Source organism: Daktulosphaira vitifoliae, unplaced genomic scaffold (genome assembly GCF_025091365.1).
Source record: "Daktulosphaira vitifoliae isolate Bord-2020 unplaced genomic scaffold, ASM2509136v1 Scaffold_2, whole genome shotgun sequence".
NCBI classification, from domain to species: domain Eukaryota; kingdom Metazoa; phylum Arthropoda; class Insecta; order Hemiptera; family Phylloxeridae; genus Daktulosphaira; species Daktulosphaira vitifoliae.
Window position 1 is genome coordinate 12259758 of NW_026099573.1, and position 22213 is coordinate 12281970.

General features: G+C 23.8%; 2 protein-coding genes across 5 annotated transcripts in view; one reads left to right on the forward strand and one right to left on the reverse strand.

The window, feature by feature from the left end:
• Positions 1 to 431: 431 nt before the first annotated feature.
• Positions 432 to 4518, reverse strand: LOC126898942 (F-box only protein 5-like). Its single transcript, XM_050673366.1, has 3 exons — positions 4318 to 4518; positions 925 to 1753; positions 432 to 832 (listed from the first exon to the last, which is right to left on the reverse strand). Exons 2-3 carry the CDS (start codon positions 1738 to 1740, stop codon positions 572 to 574), a joined length of 1077 nt encoding a protein of 358 aa, XP_050529323.1. The 5' UTR covers positions 1741 to 1753; positions 4318 to 4518; the 3' UTR covers positions 432 to 571.
• Positions 4519 to 6539: 2021 nt separating this feature from the next.
• The window catches only part of LOC126898934 (calcium/calmodulin-dependent protein kinase type 1), a 96144-nt gene continuing 80470 nt past the window's right edge, over positions 6540 to 22213 (forward strand). For 2 of the 4 annotated variants that reach the window (XM_050673345.1, XM_050673344.1), the window contains exon 1: positions 6540 to 6885. In XM_050673345.1, coding sequence (XP_050529302.1) covers positions 6788 to 6885 — 98 coding nt within the window. In that variant the 5' untranslated portion in view covers positions 6540 to 6787. The remainder of the gene's footprint in view (positions 6886 to 22213) is intronic. The other 2 variants (XM_050673347.1, XM_050673346.1) reach the window with 1 other exon arrangement.

A 22213-nucleotide genomic window follows, 5' to 3' on the forward strand; every position in this document is an offset into this window, starting at 1 on the left:
AATACATGAATCTTATAAATCACTTAAAATTTAAAATAATTCTGAAAAAAATTATACAGAAAAAACTGAGAGCCAACCCTCTTTATTATTATTAATAATAAATAATTATTACATTCATTCACATTTAAATTATACTTTTAACATGAGATTACACATTAATTTAAAATTTGCTTTTTATATTTTATTTCATATTATTGATTAAAAAAAACTTAATATTAGTAGTTGATTTCATTAATTTAATTTTATAACAACTTTTTGTCATACTTTTGACTTGTTTTTGTAATAAATTAATGATTATTTGTATGTGTATAGAAAAAAAAAATACAATTTAATAATTTACTTATATATGCAAAAAAAAACTAGTTGAAAAACTTTTTTGAAAAAAAAAAAAAACAAACAAACTGTAACAACATTATAAATCAACTAACAAATGGAAACCACATAAATTTATTGTTTGTGTAATACCTAATAAATAATTTACATCAAATATACAACTATACTGCAAATTAATTTTTTTAACAAAAAATACAATGGTTATTACCATACATAGATGACATCTTACACCTAAAAATTACAACAATCGTCTAAGATTATGTTTACTTTTAGATATACTTGAAACAAGGGTTCGACGAATATTTGATGATATGGGTACACTTTTGCATTTATGACCAGAAATATCTGAATATTCACACATACAACTTGTACAAAAAGTGAAACCACAATGCAGTCCATGACATTGTGCTTTAGTTGATTGAGATGGTGCCCATGATGATGGCTTTCTGCATAATGGACATTGTATCAAACGTTGATTAAATTTTAATTTTCTAGCTTCCTAAAATATTGACAAAAATAATTAGTACAATACATAATTAGGGAATTGATCAAAAGGTGTAATACAAATTGAGTTACTGAGAGTTAACTAACTTTTTGAAAGACATGCCACCTAAATTTACTAGGACTAACTGGTGGACTTTTAAGTATTAAGTCTCTTTTGACAGGAGAACACATAACATTTCCAATGTTAACTAAATGGCCTTTTCTATAAGAGATTGCCCGATTATGACCTTCATTTTCTCTGTTTTCTTTCGATAATTTAAAGTATAAATTTTTCTTTTTTTGAGCAGAAGGTGAATATTTAATGGCATTATTCCAAATTTTAGAAACCATAGATATTGATATAATATCAACATCTGATAAATATGAGCATATTTTTTCAATAACTGGTAAAAAATGATGACGTTCTCCTAAAAAATACATAATATCAATTTTATCTCGACCCTCTAAGGGTACTCTATTATAATTTGTATAGCTTGATGAACAAGAACTTTTTTTTATCAAAACATTTTCATCATTTTTACAACAGTTATTTAACCGAAAACGCATTCTTAAATCTGAAGAATATTTGAATTTTTTAGAAGGTGAATTTTCTGTATAAGTTAATACTGATGAAGAAGAACATTTTTTTGACTTGAATGTTTTAATGACAACTTTAGATTTTTTTTCAATAGTTTTTTGAGGTAAAGTAGGTGTATTTGAAGACAACTGTAGAAGGGAAGAATCAAGTGATGTGTGATCAAATACAATGGAGGCTTCAGATATATGACTAAGATTAGATGAAGCATTAGTTAAAGTTGAACATGGTGTATTATATCCACTATCATTAAAATTTTTATAAGGAGTTGATGTGAATAATAATGATTTACATTTTTCATAACAAGGTGATTCTTTTACATCATCCATGGCTAATTATTTTCTGAAACAAAACGTTTTGGTAAAATACTTGTAATAACCATTTAAACAAATTTTAATAAATAATAAAGTTTGATGAAATTTTAGAGCAGAACAAATGAGTAATTGTTTCCAATATTTTTAAGATTATAAGTCATATAGGTTCCAAAGAAATATAAAAACCAACTTAATATTATTTGGAAATACGCTATAAGTTTGCAATATATATAAAAATTATAGTATTTAATTTATGCTTTTTTAAAATTTACTTGATTAATTAACATACTTTAAAAATAGTTTATTTTCAAAATTTGACCAATTAACTTTAAACTACATTTAAATTTTACTAATTCCAAATATTAGATAAAACTTTAACTATTTTTCTCACTTTAGGAGTTTAACTTTACTTGTAATTTAGTACTATATTTGTTTATATATAAAATATATAGCTAATTATTGGAAGCTAAATAAAAAAATATATATATTTTTAAAGGCGAGTGTATTAAAATTGGATACACCAGCCATTATAAATATCATTACTGGAATGTGGACAAGGCTGAAAAAGAGCTTACATTTTAAAAGCGATTATCATACTTTGAGTATTCTGTGTATTAACTAGTTTATGCATGTTTTCTAATGATAAAAATGACACCTATAACTATGTAATAGCGAATTATGTCATATCTATAAAACTGAATGCATAATACTAAGAAATAATGTTTATCAATAACAGAAAATTATGAACTTTGTTTTACCCGTATGTTATATTTGTAGTTAGTTTTAATTTTAGTTATTAAAAGGGTGGATATAGTCACTACTTATTTACTCAAACCATTGCACACCTAATACCATAATTTATAATAAAAATTAGTTTTTGTAATGTTTGATTAAAAGTGTAATGAATTTAGTACACTATGGAGTTTTGCTGTTTTATTAATTAGTTCAATTCATAATTAGCTATAGTTTACCTTCTTAGGAAAGTATCTATAACATTCATTATAATAAATTTTAGTTATTAATATATCTTATTGTGAGTACTCTAGAGAATAGATTTTGAGTTATTGAAGACAAAATTTGTATTTGACATCAATGTATTTACACTTGATTTAAACAAAATAAATAACATATAACTACAAGTTAATAAAATATTTAGAATTTTTTTTACAGATAGTGAATTAAGGATATTAAGTAACACCTAGGATTTTATATTCATAAAATTCTGATTTTCATAAATAATTTTAAATTAACTATTTTTTTCAGAGTCATCCTTAATTTTTTTTCTTAAAACAGAACACTCAATGCTCTATTATAATATAGTCCTGTAAGTCCATTAACTAATAGTTAAAAATGAATTATAATTTTGATTATTATATTTTTATTATATTATATTTTATTATATTCATATCTAGTAAAAAAAAAATATCTAAAAAAAAACTTAGAAGAATTTTTTTTACCATTTAAATTTTAACAAAATTTAAAATAAAAAATATTTATCAAACTGAATAATTGGTTTTTCCAACTCTCAAGTATCCTCATCTAGATTCACCACTGAGTTATAGAATGGGAGACGTATTTAACTTTAGTTACTTGGATTTTTCATCGACTATAATAACATTTTTGTGTTGAAATTGGAGCTACAATTACAATGTTACAATATATAATGATAAAAATATATAATGACAAAATAAATGAATGTGATAAACTTGTATCAAATGCAATTGCTAATAAATAGCTATTTGTGTCAAAACTGGTACCATTATCCAAATAAACATGTAAAGAATTAATTTTAAGAGTAAATATTTTATCATGATAGAGTAAAATTTTACTTTTTATTTAATATGTTATGCTTATTGGCATTACTATATTAAGAATATTTTTTAATTAAAGTAATAATTTGAAAAATTTAATAGAATTATATTATCATTTAGCATTAATACTTTTAATAAACTTATTTTAATTAAAGTTCAGTTCATTATAAATGTTTAGTATTTATTTTATAAATTCTAATTAGATAATTAGATGACATTAATAATAATACTTAAAAGTTTATCATTTTAATTAAAAGTAAAATTTATAATATAACCTTTGAAATTACTAATATTTTGTAACTAAACATATTCACAATCAAGTCACCAAAATATAGTTTATTTTTTTAAGTTTATAGAAAATATTTTTAAAATAAGTACTTAAAAATGGGTATCTATAAATTAAATTTGAACCTTTTATATAATTCACAATTATATAATATCACAATTCTAACTGTCCTATTTCTTTTTATATTGAGCTTAATAGTAAGTTACTTATTATTATTAGTAATTTCTTTATTACTTAAGATAAGTAAAAATAACCTATTAGCGGAGGAGACATTTTATGTCATATTACGATTATATGATAGAAAAGTTTATTTTAGGTCATTTCAAGTATAAAGTTTAAAATTCACCTTTGACATAAACTAGTGAATATCGCCTAAATTTAAAGTTGAAAAGGAAAAGCTTCAGTTCAATAAATAAATGATAATATCAAGTGTTTAATTTTAATGTCCTTATGAGAGAAGCAGTTACAATTAATAACATAAATTAGAATAATTACCTGTGGACTTAACGATATATTAGTATTGAAAAAGTGATAAATATTTAAACGTTAATAACCCGAAAATATTAACTAAAGGAAATCCATCGAACTTCCTTAAAATGGTACATTTATGGTAACAAATTGTACAATGCAAAACACAGGGCTGTAACGCAGCCTTGCACGCGCTCTTAGCTAACGTATTAGAAGGCAGTTAAATGACTGCCTATCAACTATCAGTGGTTATTAGTGGCAGTAAAATTTATTATTGTTGTTGAAGTGAAAACCAGCGCTGCCAATATTTGAATGTTTTAAATGTAATCATATATACCATATTTTTTAATTAATCAAGTAATGACTTTTTATTTACAATTTACTATTGAAAATAAAAAAAAAACCTAAAGAATTTAATAAATTGGGAATGCATACCTGTTAGTTTAATTAAATATTTCATACATTTTAAATCATGAATTATTATGCATGTTTTGCATTGTTTCTAGTAATATTCCAATCAATTAATATATTATATTCGCTAAAATGGTTATTATTAGAAAATTAAATGAAAATAACGAAGTTTTTAAGGCTAGTTTAAAATTAGTTTTAAATAATTAATATGAACTGAAAATCAGCTTTTATAATTTTATACATTTTTAGCCCATAATGAAAATTCCAATGAATTAAAAAAGTAAAATAAATACTTAAACACATTATTTGACACATAATAATTATTTTTGCAACTTTAATATAATATTCAAAATAATGAAAACATAGACTTATAGGAATTTCCTGAAGATTGATCAAGAATTCAGATCAAATATAAAAAAATAATGCAATTAAGTTACGTTTATAAGTCTTGGTTTATTTTTCGTTATATTATAACCTAGTATCGTTTAAATAATAAATAAAATAATTTTAGACAAAAATAGCTATGGAGATAATACTTTTCAAAACTTCATAATTAAAAGACTCTCAGAGTAAACTTGATGATCATATTAATAGTTATTTTAGCTTCGATGCTAAGTTGAGAATTAATTTTACTATGATGTGTTTTTTTTATTGTGTCTGTTACCATTTTTCTTAGCTCTCATCGAACCGATTTCTTTCAATTATACGTCAAAAGATCATAAATCGTATCTAGTCGAAAACATTACCCTCAGAAATAGAAAAAATTTCCCTCGTAAATGAGGGAAATCTCAAAAATAAAATACAAATTTCAAAATCGCTAATTTTTGACATTTTTTCAATTCTTTTTACTTAAAATTTTGCCATAATTTTTTGAAAAATGTATGGATTAATACAATGTTTTTTTATAGATACATGGGGTATCTATATACCTAATATATATATATTTATATATTTTTTTGTAAATCTGACTGGGAGGGATTCAAAATGAGACAACTTTTTGACAAAAAATTAACTTTTTTAACTTAAATTAAGGCTTATGTAATAAACTTTATTACAGAATAAAAAAATTTTGAACTTTATGTTGTCTTTTTTTGTGTTAAAATTCTGGATTTTATAATTTTAACCTTATATTTCTCTAATTTCTTGAAAAATCAATACGATTTTTTTATGAGAAATAATATTTATGTTCTTCTAAATAAATAAGATAGGTCTTAAAACAGGGACATCAAGTTATAAGCTATATATATTTAAAATAATACATTTTGCGTTATATTTCATATAAGGCGTAGTAAAATGAAATGAGGTATTTTTTGCAAAAATATTGTTATTAATAGTTTTTTAAAAAAATTGTGTCAGGATTTAAAGTTATACTTGAGAAAGCTGAATTACGATTTTCTAAAGCGCCATTTAATGCGATATTTTTAAAATAAAAAAAAGATATGTTTAACACAAGATTTGATATAAAAATTTCATAAATTACTAGTCGGATTATTAGCAGTAGCGTAATTTAGATTTTGTCCATGGAAGAGGCATATACATAAGAATATTATTCACTACCCCTCCATAATTTAACTTCACCGTGTAAATATTTTTGATTCAGGAGGTAAGAGTGTCATTAATAGACAATCAAATCTCTCGTTTGTTTTTAGAACAAAAAACGTTTAACCTCGCTTTTAGTTCTACACCAATATGGAGATTAACATAAACATTATTAAACAAAACTTACTTTGTATCATGTTATGAAATGTACATTAAATTATGTATGTTTGTGCGTACCGACTCTTCCCACTCACCACGGAGGGCAATGCGTTTCGACCGCCATGGCCGGTCCGTTGTTCGTCCTCGTTGTCAGTAGTATCGCGACTACCAAACGGTATTGATGCGTTTGTTGATGTTGTCCGTTTACGTTCATTTGTGCCGTCTTACAATCGCCACTTGTTGAAAAAATCGAGAAAGCCGTTGCTTCTCATTTTTTTTACATTAACATGATGTGCGATCAATTCGAATAATATAAATTAACAAATAAAATTGTTTAAGTTTGTTTTTAAATTTTTTTTTTGGTATTTTTGTTTTTGTGAACACCAACATGCCATTGTTCGGCAAAAAAGACGTGAAGAAGAAGAAAGATTCTGAAAAAACGCAATCAATTGATGACAAATATGAAGTCAAAGATTTATTGGGAACGTAAGTTGCACTATTTAATATTAGCTAAGAAGTTTTGGTTAAGCATTTTTTGATGTCTTGCCATGTAAATAAAATAACCGCCAGAATGGTTCATCTTCACCGTTGACATAGTAAGCTGTCCGGTTAACGGTTAATTTTTTTGACGAAATGTAAGGCAATAATACTTAGGATAGCTAACTATTTAATAAATGATAAAATAATGATAATAACTGTGAAAGCTTGTTGCCTATACATTTGAGAACACAATACTGAGATTATACAATCTAATTCTAAGAAGTTACAGTGTATTGTTGATCCAAATGAACAGCGTATAACTAGATTTTTGTTTTCTTAGAATTTTGTTTCAAGTTGGTATGTACAATGAAATGAAAAATTCTCAAAATATGAATATGTATTTAATGAAAAAATACTGTGGTATGCTATATATTACACTAACAAATAGCCATGGTTAAACTGATTGGATTATAATAAGTTTACTATTAAACAAAAAATAGAAAAATATATGATATAAAACTACTATTATATTTGTTCAAATAAGATAGCTTGTAACGAGTAAGATGTAATCGTTAGCGTTTTTGGTAATATTTAAAGGTTATTTAACAGTGCTGCACAATTTATGTCGGGTTTTAATTTAGTTATGAATCCAATTCAAAAACAACTGTAATTGTTGATAAAACATTCATTATGCGATTGTTTACTAATTGACCATTTCATTAGTTTTTATCACAATCTTAAATTTATTATATATTAATAACTTTTTATAAGTATTTTTTATACTTTTTGTGTAATAATTAATTTGTATATTACAGCTCAAATATAGAATTTAGGACAAGTCTAGGCTTGTCCTTCGGAGAACGGAGGAGACGAAGAAAATTATCGTCTAAACATGAAATATATATAAGTCATAGAATATTATAGATTTTATTTTAAATAACATTAGAAGTATTTAGATCGATAATTTTTGGTAAAACTATCCTTTTAGTTTTTTATTAGTTCATTATTAAAAACCAAAGATAAATTTGTAATTATCTTTATATTTAATTCTATTACATAAAAATAAATCTAGAAACGTTCCTAATTCAATTTTAGACCATAATTTTTGGATTAAATTTTCATGTGTAGAATATTAATACAAACTTATGGTTGCTCTATAGTGAACAATTTTCTTATATTGAATAAACACATAAGTAATAAAACTTCAATTTAATGGGGTCATTTGAACTTAAAGTTTTCCAATTGGTAAAAAAAATAAGTAGTATTTCAGATTTTCTATATATGTATAAGAAGAAAATTTTGTGTCTATAAATAAAAAATTATCTTATGTTTTACAAAACAATATGAAATAAATAATGTGTCACTGCAATATATATAAAGTAATAATTTATTTAAAACAGATCGAATAATTCACCACGCACGTCGTTAGTTACTTAGGTTTTATGTGTATTTAAACATTAAGCGGTCAATTATATTATTGAAAAAGGAAGGCGCAAAAACCACTTTACGACTACAGTTGTAGGTCGCTCCATTATCACAGTAAACCGGACAAGGCCATTCGTTTATGCACATTATTATAAAATTTTAATTGAATTAATTGTAATACTAAAATTATGGAGCAAAATATTTTTTTAAGAAAAATAATGTATATGTATAAATATTAACACGACCCCCAGGGATTGACGGCCGATTATAGAAAGTGTACCAGAAATCGTGTGAAAAAAGAGACTCGGTACGGGATTAGAACCCACTACCCAAGGCGTCGTTGAGACAAACCTTACCACTATAACCTTGTACTTATAATTCAGACCCGATACACTTTCATTTAGGTTGATAACGTGATGTGCGACTGAGAGAAACAGTACCGTGTTAATATATATATATATATATCATGTATATTTTATTAGGTATTGGGATCATTCAGTCGATACCTTAGCACTGATGTTCAGCTGCGCTGTTAGCTGTTGGTTCCCGGATAGGTGACTATATATATATATATATATATACAGCGACACACACCTCGCTCCATCACTGGTTCCCTTAAACATAATAAAGTTGCGTCAGATAGACAGTCAGTAAAAAAATCCTGTCAAATCAAGGTAGAACCTTAAATAGTTGAAATAGTCTAAGATGATGATGTATATATTTGGTATTAAGTGTTCTTTGATAAATTTTATCGCAAATTATGATTTTTTTAATATCAAATGATGCGTCGTATTCAAAATTAATTTTTCGTTGAAATAATAGTGAATACATATCTTGATAATCTGATGAAAAAAAAATAAATCAAATTTATATAGAGAATAAGGATTATCTTAAATGAAAAATAACTCTTATCACATGTCCATATGGTTTAGAGAAACTGTTTTTGGTTTCTATAAATTTTAGTTTCTGTAACTTTCCTAAAATTACCTTTCCTATGTCAACAACTCAGTAGTAAAATATTAGCTATCATGATTTTTTTGTGAATTTTCATGTAATATTTTAATTTGAATAAATGTATATTTTTGGAATCACTCCTTTTATGAAATGCCATACTTACATATAAATTACATACAAAACGAAGGTAAATGATTGTCACTGTTATTCGAATAATCAGCATGTTATAATAGTAATTTCCCGTATTTTTCAATTAATATTATAGCGGGTGAATTTGCATATGTATAATTTCGTTTATATTTTTCGAAATTATATGGTTAGACTATTCGTCTGTTGTGCGCATTTCTACAAACATTGACGTCTTTGTGCATATCGTATTTACAGAATCCTCAAACACATTAAATCCCCACTACTATTGTATTTATCTTTCCTACCTACAATCATTTTAAAAAGGTTGCAAAAAATAATACATAAATTAAATGTGTGTATGCAAAGTTGTCGGTTGGTCACTTTTATGTCGACTGATCTATTGTGTTTTTGTATTTTGTTGATTTATCTACAATATTTTGAGTGCCACTGTTCGGTCAACATATCTAATCTGCTTCGAAAAAACATTCGAAGCAATATTGCACATGGCGTACAATAGCTGCTTATCTACGATTTCCACCGCAGTTATCGTTTAACTACAAAATAAGCAATGTTAAGTAGTAGTATTTAAAATTGTGATTGTCCTTGCTGAATTAAGTAATTATTTACCAAATGATCCCTAAATAATAGCCGTGCTAATTTTGTACGACCAACAAATCAAAAATTAGGTTAAATGCAAAAGGTATCTAAAATATAAGCATAATTAGTTGATTGAATTGAAAATTATAATAAGTTTAATTATATTTTAAATTATTCTTATTATCATATTAGTATCTAAGCAAGTAATGCATCTTATTTTTTATATATATTATGTATAAAATAAAATAAAAATCAACCAAAAAATAATATTAATTTAAGAAATTTTCTTGGTCCATTTTTTTAATTATCTTGATAACAATTTACTATCGTTTGGAACTACTTAAAATAAAATTGGTGTAAACACATAATATGTATTATTTTTACATATTGTTATTTTTTTCCTATTAGTATTGATCAATTAAAAATTAATGCTGTGTGTTATTAAAATATCAGAAAACTGGTAAAACTGGTTGTTATGTATGTGCATTGAGTTCACTGTTTATTATCCTTTCTTCAAATTTTGTTTGTTATTTGTAAATATTATCAACATTTTTAAATGAAATATTTTCGATGCACTTTAATAAATAAATTAAATATTTAAATTATTATAAACATTTTTTTAATTGTTATAATTATGATTATGGCGAATAATTTTTCATTGATTATATGTAAACGTTTGAACGATATAAAAATATGTGTTGATATAATTTTACATCATTAAATAGAAATTCATGTGTTCTAATGCCTAATGTTAGTTAATAATATGAATATCTTACTGTAAGCTTACTTTTTAATTTGTTATGCCTCTATGTATGAATGTGGAGTTTCTTTATTAAATACTTGTACTATATTCAATATAAATATTAATTTGTATGTGAATGTCATTTGCAACAATTGCGTACTGTGTGCTTGTGTGTGTTACAAAGTTCATAAAACAGCAATGTTTTTATAAAGATTTTACGTCAGTATTAATAATTACTATTTCATCTTGGTACAGACAGAAAATCTAATCAAAAAATGCTGTTTTGTTCATATTCTATTACACTATACTAAATGTATCAATTTAAAATATTAATATTCTAAGTTATTATTTTTAACTATTTATAGATTATAAATAATAGTGTAAATTATTTAAATAATTTAATAAAATATAAGTAATTTATATAAACTATGTTAAATATGTATGGATTAAAAAGAAGTATTATAATACTTATTAATTATAAAAATATTTATGTAAAACTTCATAATTTTTTATTTTTTAAAAATTTTTCTTATATAAAAGTCTTTGTTTAAGTTTAAAACTAAGATTTCGATATAATTCCAAATTTTACTGCATCTCTTAGAATTGAGCTGTGGTGGGATTTATTCGCATGAGAGCACAAATGTTATGTGAGGGTTCCTGCACCGGTTACTTCTGCTCATTTCACAGTTAAATCTCTAGTTAGGCCTGAACGACGGTTTTTGAATAACCCCCACAGTATTGGGGGTTATTCAAATAAAAAGAAAATGATAAGACTGCGGCATTATTACGGGATTGTGAGATAAAAGGAAATATTATTTGCTTCTTGATTTTAACTGAAATAAATATGGACGAAATAATGAAAATAATAATATTATTTTTTTAAATTAAATAATGCTTTATTTCGAAAAGTAACTTTACAATATTTTTGTTGTATCCCGATAAGTTTTTTTGTTGGTCATAAGTCTATATTTTTTTTATAAATTGAAATATTCGTTTTAATTTTTTGATTTTAAGTTTTAGTTAAACAATTAATTTGGTATAATATATGATGCTGTAATCCTCACTAGTCTTTTAATTAAATAACACTTAATAAAATACCAACACTGTACGATTGCTTCAGGATAAAAAAAGATCTTGGGTACTGTTTAATATAATTAAAGGACGCAAAGTAACCTTATGTCCTAAAAAGTGGCAAACCCCTATTAAATTTTTCTCGACCGAGGTGAAGACTGAGGTAATTTGTTTTAGTTGATTACAAAGGTTTCTTTAATGTTGTCACTACAACTGTTGTATAATTAATAAGCTACTAGAATCCAGTGGCCATTGTAGAAGTTGAGATCCTTTCACTATGGTTTAAATAAACCCTTACTATGTATTAAATTATTAATAAATAAGTGGTATTTTACTTTGTTAAAAAAAAAATCGTTGTTATATTCTCAAATTTATTGAGAACGTTAGAGAAATTTTTAGTATAATTTTAAGCATTAACTCTAAAATAAAATGTTAAATAGAAAAGGTTTTGCAGAATCATACGATTTTTTACAATTACTATAATTAATAGTAACAACAGTATAAAATTTTTTTAAAATTATAATAGATAATGAATAAATTCTATTTTTTTCTTATTGAATAGTATATTTATTCTTAAGTCGTATTTAATAGACATAGCAGGGTTCATTATTGATTATTATTCTTTTTACATTTTTGCGTGTATAGTTTGACCAGCGTACAGCTGTAACGTGCGCGTGCTTTAAACATTGTCATTGTATTCGACAGATAGTATACGTATTATCTACAACAGTAAGTAATTGACTATAAAAACAGCTATGGATTCGAAACAATAGTAACAATATTACATAGAGCAATTACACGGGTGTACATAGTCGTTTTAAGTCTGCAGTAGTACTTTCTCTTTCAATAATTTCAAATCGCACATGCATTTTTATGTATTTACGACGTGTACTCGGTTATATTATGCTTCTATACGACTTTTAACTTTTTAAAAATACACGAATGTTATTATTTAATTAAATACTTATTAGCATTTTTGTGCTAAAAAATGTTTAATATTAATTCGGTACGTGTTCATCTAATGTATAGTAATTTTTCAATATGTTAAAGCTGTCTAATTTTTTTCAAAATTATAGACTATTATAAAAAATTAGTCTCTCTGAACTAGAGAATTAAAAATTTCCCATGATTTCAACTTATGAATTTATTTCTATTCTATAAGAAATTTAAACAGCAAATATTTAGACTTCTAATGTAAAATATTATTTGTATTATTGATTATTTACCATTATTCATTGTTTAACAAATAAATGGCTAAAATATTAACATAAATTTCTAGTAAATATATTTTAATACAATAAAATAAAAATTGTAAAATTATACTTGTCTACCACAGTAATCAAATATGAATGCCAATCATCAGTTGTGTTTGTTAGGCAGGTTTGAGAGGGTTGTAATTCCTACAAAAACAGGTTCCCCGTGTTTCTGTAGTTATGTAACTTCCAATTTTTTAATAAAATTAAATATATATATATATATATATGGCTATACCACCGTGGGTCATCTATGTAAAGTCGTTTAAAAATATACTGCCCTTTGTAGTGTATAGATTAAATAAAACAATTTTATTACAAGAACAGTAGATTTACCTCATTTTATCCAGTAAAATATTGCATTATATTTCTTAATTTTTAATAGTTTTATTTCCATTGGCAAAAAATATTTAAAACGAAAAATTTACTTCATGAAAAATTAGTACCAAGGTTGCTGTAATTAAATACTATTACAATATTAGTGTCATAAATTGATTATTAAAAACGAATTATAATAAATTATAGTAAATTTTTTTGCCAACCTATTTTTATTATAATTATTGTTCACGTATTGAATAATTTGTTTTTTTTTTTTACGAAATATTTTTAAATAATATTGAATTACATAAATTTATTATACATGAACAGTTCTTAAATTTTTACTATACATGAAAAAACTCAATACAGTTCGGATTCATCATATTGTGGATGTGACATAGTATATTCAAGTATAGGTTAATATGATACAGTAAATAACATTATTATCATATAATTTTTCAATGCGAGTTTTTATTAAAAAATGTATTAAAAAAAAGTGAAAATATTTTAACAGAAATTTTAGAATTAAAAGAAAAATTTCTCATAGAAGATAAATCATTGAGTCATTTTTCTTTTTTTGAATGAAGCTTATAAGTTATTGTGATTAAATAAGTAATTAGGCTTATTAAATATTTAGTAAAATTTAATTTGTTATAGATTTGTAAAACGAAGACGTCCATGAACATTTTCAAAAATTAAAATTAAAAAAATGACATGAGTAGTAGATCTCCTTTAAACCTTCCTGTACTTGAGTTTTAAATTGGATTCTAATAAATACTTAAATAAGAGTTAATGTTTCTAGTATAACTTATTAAAATTTCATAAATATATGTTAAATATTTAAATAATAATATTTTAAATTAATAATATTTAAAAAATTTTTAAATTTAAAAAACAGAATATTTTTGTGATTTTTTTCAATGACTTTAATTTAATAAAAATCGGGTTTTCTTATCATATTAATTAGAAATTTAGTCCAGTGAGAGCTGAGAATTTTTATAGACAGGCAGAAGTTAAAAAAAATTTCACTAATCATAGGACATACTATTATACAATATATAATAAATATAATCTGAATAATATCAAACGAATAGTATTATATTGTTTTTTGTATCAAACCAATGATGTTTTTCAACAGCTTATACAACATTTAATATAGTCAATATAATATCATATAGTTAATATAGTCAATGATTTTTTTTAACCGGTGAATAAAATTTAAAAAAATTTATCAGTTTTGTTTTAACTTAATTTATTTTGATAAAAAAAACCATCAAATTCTGGTTTTTTTATATTTTGGAACTCATAATAACAGCGAATGGTTCCATTGCTTTGAGACTTGTATTACGTGTGCAAATTACACTATAGATGGAATGGCGTGGGTGTTCACACCCACGTAAGGCCTTAACGGAACAGAACCTATGATATTTTTTAAAGTTTATACCATCATTGTATAAGTTAAGTCATAGTGATTGACCTCTGTCTATTAGTTTGTCTGTAAATTAGAGTAATAAAGTTCTTGTCGCCCTGAAAGGTCATAGGTAATATTTAATTGTTGTGCGTGTTGGAATAGTAAATGTTTTAACATTAAGGTTATATTAAAGCAATCACGCTTATTTTTAACCCATCATAACATACAAAATATTTAAAAAATTTCAACACCCAAATTTCTTCCATTTGGTTAAGACCTTAGTGCGCACTTACTTCAGTATTCTAATTACTGCATTGATTTAATTTATAGATAATTGGAAACACATCTAAGTATATATTTTTTAGTATTATTATCGATTGGAAAAAAATCTTGTATAATATTGAAATATTTTACAGTTTCAATTTAAAAAAAAATGTAGTAATATTTTTCACTGATCATAATGTAAATTATGCCAATTGTTAAGGTTAATAAAACTAATTTTAATGGTTGATAAAATATTTGAAGGAATAGTTTCAATATACATTATTGAAGGCTCTTTTGATGTTTAAATTAATTTGAACACAATTTGTCCTGAAATCATGTCCTAAAGCGACTAGAGTTCTATTTAAAACATGTTTAAAAATTAAATGTTACTTATAGCTATTAGATATAGTTGAATAGAATACATATAATTGATTTTTTGTATCAATAATTTTGTGATTGTATTTCTTTTAATGATAAATGACTTCTTTTTTTTTTTAGATGACCTGTTAAATACTTGCATAATCTAATTAATGTTACCAATGATCATAACTTGTTAGATTTTAAAGCTATATTGTCAAAATATTAGTTATAGTTATTACTTAATGTGTAACGCTTAAAAAGTTAAATTCGTATATTTATAGGTCACGTTTTTTCTTATTTATTTATCACAAATAAAAATTCTTTTAATGAACACTTACTGTTATTATTTTAAATTATATTTAATAGTAATATTTAATATTATTTGATGATACGTTCATTAATAGACTTCTAATGCTCAATTGATTGATAGTAGGCATTAACTTATGTTGTATTTAATTTTAAAACAATAACATTGGTGTCTTACAAATAAAATCGTATAAATTTAAATTTATTAATAGAGATAGTATAATATTAAATGACTAATGCATAGAAATAAACGTTAAAATTACTATTTAGACGTATAGTTGTCATATTAATTGATATTAGAGCTTTGTGCAGTTGTCAAAGTGCTTAAAATTCTTGCATACGTTTTGCTTTTGACAATTATTACAAATTTTGTCCATTATTATGAAGTCAAGTATTTAAACACGGTAAAGCTCTTAACTAAATGAAAATGTCCGCGTTGGGTTGCATAAAATATTATGCAAATTCACCAGAATATACCACTTGTCGTTTGTTACAGTGAATACAGTCAATAGACATGAAATTAACACATATACCTTAAATTTTAACTATACATTTTGTGATTTCATCTATAAAATACAGTCATTTATCAAATCATGGAACGATGCATTTTAAACTCTTTTAATGTTTTGGATAATAATTAGTTTTTCAATATACATTTATTATTGAATAGGTAAATGCCTAAAGTTTTGTCAATAAAATGTTTGTAATTATTCGTGAAGTTATCAAAAAGCTATTTCAATATAATATGAAAAATTAAAATAACAGTTAATTAGTTATCGCATTAAAAATTTTCGATTTTTTTCAGGAATCAAAATATTTGTTATTTATTAACGGGACATTGACTAAATCGTATGGTTTTTAATATTTTTTGTAATGACCTAAAGATAAAATATTTATTAATTAAGAAATTTTAAACGAAATTAAAAGATTTTAAATTTTTGATAAGCATAACAAATTGTATATTTGTTAATGTAAGATATTTAAACTAAATATAAGTCCTATGTTTATCATTAAAATTTAATATTTTTGGATTATAAATTGTCCTATAAAAAAATCACAAACTATTAAATCGGCGTTTACGAAAAATATTTTTTCTTAAAATAACTGTAGCCTGTCGAGTGTCTGTTTTAATTTTTTGTTTCTTGCGATTAGCTATATTACAAAAAAAATTAATTTTGTAAAATCAATTCTTCGTGTTTCCGCAAATGAAACGTGATTATTTTAAGTTGAAATTATTATAACAAGTTGAATCGCATATCATAATTTAACGTTCTGAGCTATACAACGTTTTACTATTAGCTTTAACTTTTAATTGTTACTTTGATATCTCGAACAAACTGAATTTATTGTGGCTAGACGTGAAGGACTTGTTTATAGATATTTTGCCATAATATTGATTCAATAAACACGACAGTACCTAAATGAGTCAAGCAAATAATTACAGTAATTATGAATTGTATATAACATGAATTACTGTTACAATCAATCTACAATAGGTTTATTTCTATTTATGTGAAATACCACAATCATGTTTTAACTATCTTTGATTTCAAATAAGAGTAGCCAATAGAATTTGTGAATTTAAATTTATTTCTTTTTTCATGTCGTATAATTTTTAAAATATAACCTTGTTGATGGCAATTTAAGATTGCTTATTTAAGTATTCAGTTGATTGGTTTTCAGCCGCTTGCAAGAGATCGAATGCTCGACTTGTAAAACTCTTCAATGAACCATGCAGGGAGGGTTTTTTAGAGTGTTTTTTTTGTTGTTGTAGAGGGTTTCAACAAGAAGTTTCAAGTTTTTTTATTAAAAATAATATGAATATTGTTTATTGGTTAGTGATCTTATCGTAATTAAAATTATTATTTATTGTTTAATTTTCATTAAAATTTTTGTTTATAAATTTGGTTTCTATTGAATTATTGTAAATTTTAGAAGTATAATTAATGTAATATATATATATTGTTCTTTGTTATGATTATGGCGCAGTATTATTCATTAATGGGAACATTTTTCTTACTTTTTACTTTAATTACTTTTAAATTTTCTATTATAATTTTCGATGAAATATTGACTCAATATTCTATTAGAAATTAAAGATTTAAATGAAAACACTAAAATTTTTCATGAACATTTTATATGAATCATATGATAGATTTTTTTTTAATAGAATCAGTAATAATTTCGTTTAAATTTTATATGTTTTGTTACAATGATTGAAGTAATGTATTTGGTTGTCAATCTGTATTTTTATCATAAAAATGTTGAAAAACTAAAACTAGTAAAGCAAACTACTTAACTAGAAATAGAATCGTCATAATATTATAAAGAGATTTGTATTGGTGTAACAAAACTTATAATAAGTTCACAAACAATTTTGTTATAACACATCGTTCCTGTATATAAAATACTTAAGTTGGTTTGATTGGGTGCACCCAGAGAAAAACCTCGATCTATATAATAAATTCATTGTTCAATTTGATAAATATATCATTACTATTGAATCAATGATATATTTATCAATATGATATTTTTTTTTCTTGTCTTGAACAATAATTATTTATAAGAATAGTTATTTTGTTCGTATTAATAAAACATTATCATAAACCCTTGATAAAATTTCTCTTTCAATTTTGATTGAGGTTTTTCTTTGGGTGTGTGTTCATTCCATTTATATAATCAATAATTTTTTTTTTATATTTGACATTGTGTCTTTGTATTTTATTATTTATTATAAAATTTTTACCGTTTATTATCCCTAAAATAGAAAATTTGAGAAATATTTTTTTGATCGACCGGTTTTAAAGTTATGGGGTTTAAATCACGCATAGGAAAAACGGTACGCTCATTAAAAAAACATAGTCTTTTGAAAATTGACTTAGCAAGTTTTAGTTTTCATTAGAATTTTTTTTTCGATTATGTTAATTAAAAAAATACTATTTGAAAGGTAATTGAAAAATGTTTTTATGTATATCATGTCTCCAGAACGAAACCCTAATTACTACACCTATATTAAGTAAGAATTTGAAACAATATCATATAACTAATTAGGCATGCAGTACAATAGTAGTAGTATTTTGTAATATTCATTTTAAAATATAATTTCTTAAGACATTAATTTTAGAAAGGTGAATTCTTAAAGGTTAATTAGGCGAATAGTAAGTTTTTCATCAAATTCTGCTGTTTACAAATAAAATAAATTATCAACAAGGCTCTAGATCAATTTAATAATTTGTAGTTTGTGTACAATATCAAATTTGTTTCCGAGGATTTTTCTATCTAATATTTAAATGATGCAGATGTCGTGTACATAATATAGTAATTGATTGCTATAAAGTTAAATTACTATAAAATGTAGACTAAAAGTATATCAAGAATTAATTATATTATAATAAATAAACTATGACTCATCAATTTTTTAAAACATATTATCCAAAAATTGGTTTGTTATGGATAAATTTTATCACGTGAAGTAGTTACATACGTCAGTTACGTAAATTACATAATAATTGAGAATAAGAATATAATATCAATTGACGAGGTTAAAGTAATATTTTTCAGAAGTACCTTTACAAATATATTAACAAATATAGTGTAGTGGTTAAAATTTCTTTACAAGGTATTCAATCAATAAATATTTTTACGTTTTTAATTTTTCTTAAAAAAATGATAAATAATTTTTTTTTTTTCAAATCTGATGCGATTGTTTGGTTTCTTGTTATACAATAATTTAAAAAATGTATTGACAAGCTTCTAAAACTATTCTGACAGAATTATAATCATGCAAACTCATGAAGCAAAGGGCAACTAACTAACGTCCTATCTATTAGTGGGTATACATTTTTAAAATTAAATACATCAAATACAACTGTTCAAGATGTTTTAACACATTGATTTTTATCAAATACTTTTAGAATTTCATTTGTATTTAAATAATTTTAAGTTGACTACATTAAATATGATTTCTTAATGAATAATCTCGTTCTATGATACATTTTTTTAAAATAAGTATTGCTGAATATAGATAGAACTAATTAATTGATAAAAAAATACGAAAAATTGTTCGTTTATTTATTTTTAATAATACAAGTTATTGTGTAGAACCAAAAATTTTTAAAAAGTATTTTTCGTTTTTCCTTCTTATTTAATTTTATTATATCATTATAATCACATATACCATGACCCGACTACTATGTCCTACAGGCTTTGATGACGCCAAGCATGTTGCTAATTAGTAATCGACACACTATTGTGGTTTACTGTCACGTAGTCATGCATTCATTTCAAAATTTATTCTTTAATATATAATTTTACTGTTGGAACATCGACAGTAAAAAATATTTTAATGATATTATTAATGTTAATTATTTTTAATTTTTGATAGTTCCTTGATTAAAATTTCATTAAATATAAATCGGGATATTAAATTAACTACAATTATTAAGCATAAAATATAAATATTTTTCATTAAAAAAAAATATTATTAATAAAATATCGAAGCTTTTAGCGATTATGTAATTATAGCATTTTAATTAACAATAATACTTCATTTTTTTAATGTATACTTCGAAAAAAATTCTACATTTTTCTATATTTTTAATTAATTTTATATTGTGTTTGAAAATTTAAATTTGTATTTAATGTAATGTAATTAAAAGTACAACATTAACTATGAAGTATAAAAACATTTTATTATAGTCAAGTTCAGGGAAGTCGAGATGAATGTCAATAAGAGTAAGTCTTCATTTATTAGTTTTGTGCTTAGAATATTAATTAGTTACATGATTAATAATTATATTTACAAAACATATTGTTTTTTAACATCAATGTGAATCTGAGAAGTTATTGGTTTTATCATGTTATGTTTATATTCATATCTGTCCATGAAAATTCTCAGCTCTCACTGAAGCGATTTTGTTGGTTGATGCTAATGATTTATGTTACTAATGAAATGTTAACCAAGTAAACTATTGATTTTCTTTGATATGCTTTTTAGAAAAATCATGAAAAACTAAGTACAGGAAAAGTTTAAAAAAGATACCGCACCTACCAAAAAATTATTTTCAACTCAAATTTTGAAAATTAGCGGCGATGTATGAGATTTTTTAACTTATATCAAATTAATGCTCATGAAGTGTACTACAAAAAAAAAAATTGTCCTATCAGTTATTCTCTGAAAAATTGGACGTCTAAGTAAAAAATTACTTTAATTTCATTTAATCGAATAATTTTTACAGACATTTAATATTTATGTAAAATTTAACAGATTTTCATGGAAGATTTTTTTATGGTAGTAGTGTTAATCACTGTCAGATATACTATACTATATATACTTGTTTCAACTATTCTGCGTTTTCGTTGTACTGTTTTTTCTAATTAAAATAATTTAGCGTGTGAGCTTTTACGCTATCAATCTTTTTGGTTTTAAAAATTTGACGTATCATTTTTATACTGCCTTATTCATTACGTGATTTAGAAAATTAAATCCGTTTATATGATTTGCACAATATTAGTTACTTATTACTTTCGTGCATTAATTTTATTAAATGCAAGCACAGATGACTTCACACGGATATGGATTAATTAACAGTATAAATAAAAATTGACATTTTCCAACCTCTCTCATTCGTTTAATTACCCTACTTTGCATTCGAGTAATACATCTATTATATGAATGTATTCCATAATTTTTTTTAATTAACTGAGGTAAACTGTCTTTAAAATGAATGCCTTATATTTCTTATTGTTGTAATCACTTTAAGTATTATTATTGAATGAAAAATTTCTCTTATATACTATCTAATTTTTCAAAGTAAATGACGCAATTCATTTGTTCATTTATTTGAGTGTTTGTTGTTATTTAAGCCTTGTGTCTAATCAAGATTAATTACATTAAAATGGTACCAGGTCCGATTCACTTTTTATCAAAAAATTCGAAGAATTAAAATGATTTATAAAATAATGAATGAAAATACAGATAAATAAATTAAGAAATTATCGGAGAATTTCATGATTTATTTTTTCTTTTAAACCCTTTTTCATTAAAAAATTAATTTTTGATTTCTTTTAGTCACATATAATTCTTGATTTATTAGCTAATAATTATATCAATAATCGTTTTGGGTTACAATTGGCAAATAAGACTAAGTCGATTTATATCATAAATTTCAACGAATAATTACCGTTTAAAGGCGTTTATTTTAATTACAGTAAAATGATGTCACTTTATGTGACATATAAATAATGGCATTGATTTCATTGCAAATAATTATTAGTTGTCTACGATAATACATCATTTATAAAGTTTGAATACAGGTTTACATTAATAGTTAAAGTAACTTAAATGCCTTAAAGGGTTGAGGGTAAATTTCCGAAGCATGATATTTATTTGATCATTAAAATACGTGATAAGGGTACATAATGTATTGACAAAACGTATAGCACTTAAAAATAGTTTTATCAACTGCTGCATAGAAGTATTAATCAATTAACTACAATAATAAA

What these genes read in the sequence shown, in the direction of transcription:
- LOC126898942 (XM_050673366.1), bottom strand. Translation starts at nt 1,740, where the DNA reads ATGGATGATGTAAAAGAATCACCTTGTTATGAAAAATGTAAATCATTA. An exon ending in GGTGGCATGTCTTTCAAAAA is followed by an intron (nt 833 to 924) that starts GTTAGTTAACTC and finishes TCAATATTTTAG; the next exon opens with GAAGCTAGAAAATTAAAATT.